The 1,831-nt window shown below is 39.5% G+C and overlaps 1 protein-coding gene across 1 annotated transcript in view; it reads right to left on the minus strand.

Annotated features, from left to right (window-relative positions):
- LOC101851690 overlaps positions 1-1,831 on the minus strand; it is a gene marked incomplete at its 5' end in the record, with an annotated part of 44,034 nt that overhangs the window by 35,566 nt on the left and 6,637 nt on the right. The window contains 1 exon segment of the mRNA XM_005111745.3: positions 982-1,104. Coding sequence (XP_005111802.2) covers positions 982-1,104 — 123 coding nt within the window.

Here is a 1,831-nt window from a genome sequence, read left to right on the forward strand (position 1 = left end):
GAGAGAGAGAGAGAGAGAGGGAGAGAGAGAGAGATAGGAAACGATGGGAAGACAACATCAAAGAGTGGACTGGCTGTGACTAGAACATCATACTACGTAGATCTCTCTCTCTCTCTCTCTCTCTCTCTCTCTCTCTCTCTCACACATACACACACACACACACACACACACACTTTTTTACCGCCAGCACCGTTACCGCCAGCTTTTGCCAGTGTACAAAAACGAACGCCTACCGGTATATAAACACAGTATTTGCGCTGTTACTCCGCCATCCGCTATCTGTCTGAGTTGCACAGTCCTTATTAAACTAACGTAATTTTGTCAAATTGTCCCGCTATACTGCCAGTGAATTGTCCGCCAGAGACACACACTCGGTGCACGTAATTTCGTTACTATTCGTTTTTGACATGCGCACGGTAATCGCGCTAGACATCTAGACTAGTCAAGACTGGCCACAATTTGTCTCTAGTCTCTACCAGTTCATCACTGGTCAGTATAATATGGCAATCAGTGCTATCCCGTTATACCGCCAGCCCCGCTGTAACGCCAGCTTTATGCTCGTCTCAAAGTAGGCGGTATAACGGGATTTGACTGTATACATTGTATAATAAATCATTAGCCGGCTCTCAGGACACTATAAAACAACCCAGTGCATGTTAAACATGTGCCTTTAACTGGCAGCCCAAAGATATCGCGCCAAGAATAGTGCAACCTAGGCTGCGTGTTGTTCGACTGTTATAACCCCGCTAATAGCCCAAAGAGGTTCAACAGATCTGGACTTGAGAACATCATGAAAACAGGCTTGAGGTATCATTACAACTTACAACAGGCTTGAAGAAACAGAGAATCTCGCAAACCAAAAGACAACTCTCTATAACGACATTTTTTTCTGGAGGGTTCTTCTTTTCTTTGTGCCTGTTGTTGTTTTTTTAAGGAGAAGGGGGTTCGATTCACTTTCGCTGTTTAAGTTTACCCACTCACCTGTGTTCGAAGCGTTCTTGTGCAGAGCGCACGTGCCACAACATAGCTCTTCGTTCCCGTAACATCCCATAGGTATGTCCAGGCTTGAGGTGCACGCTGCAGTGTGGTCTCCGTATTCACAGCCTGGTCACAGGAAAGGTCGAATATAGTGTTGAAGATAATGTAGTGATAATAATAATAATAACAATACTAATATTACGTGTAATAATATTATCAATAATGATTTTAAACAACAACAAAAAAATTAAAGTTTTAGAAAATAATTTAAAAGATTATAAAATAATAAACAATTCTAATGATAACAAAATTAATCAATTAATTAATTAATTAATTAATAATAATAATAATAATAGAGGCTAATAACAATTTTCTAATAATAATAATAATAATAATAATGATAATAATAATAATAATAATGGAGCTACGGCCCAATTTTGCGTACAGTATATTCTCAGAAACTGCAGGATGAAAAAATTTGAAACTTTGCCAGGACCCATAACTTGAAACGTAGTGTCGCACTATTGTATTTTCATTAAAATAAAATGTGTAAGAAGAAAGCCTATGTTAAATCAAATTCGGTCCTTTTGTAGCGATCGCCACCATTTACTTCGACATTGTATATATATTCACTGCAGAATGCCGAAGGATATTTTGTGTTCAGTTATACAGTCGAACCTGTCTTAACGGAAACCTGTGTAAAACGGAAACCTGTCTTAACGGAATCTCCCCGCTCCCCCCTTGATATATTCCTCTTTAATTACCTGTATAAAACGGAAACCTGTCCAACGCGGAAACGGAAAGAAAAATCCGCTCCCTTCCGAGGGTTTCACCTGTCTAAGACGGAAAATGC

This window comes from Aplysia californica, unplaced genomic scaffold (genome assembly GCF_000002075.1).
Source record: "Aplysia californica isolate F4 #8 unplaced genomic scaffold, AplCal3.0 scaffold01113, whole genome shotgun sequence".
Classification (NCBI taxonomy): Eukaryota; Metazoa; Mollusca; class Gastropoda; order Aplysiida; family Aplysiidae; genus Aplysia; species Aplysia californica.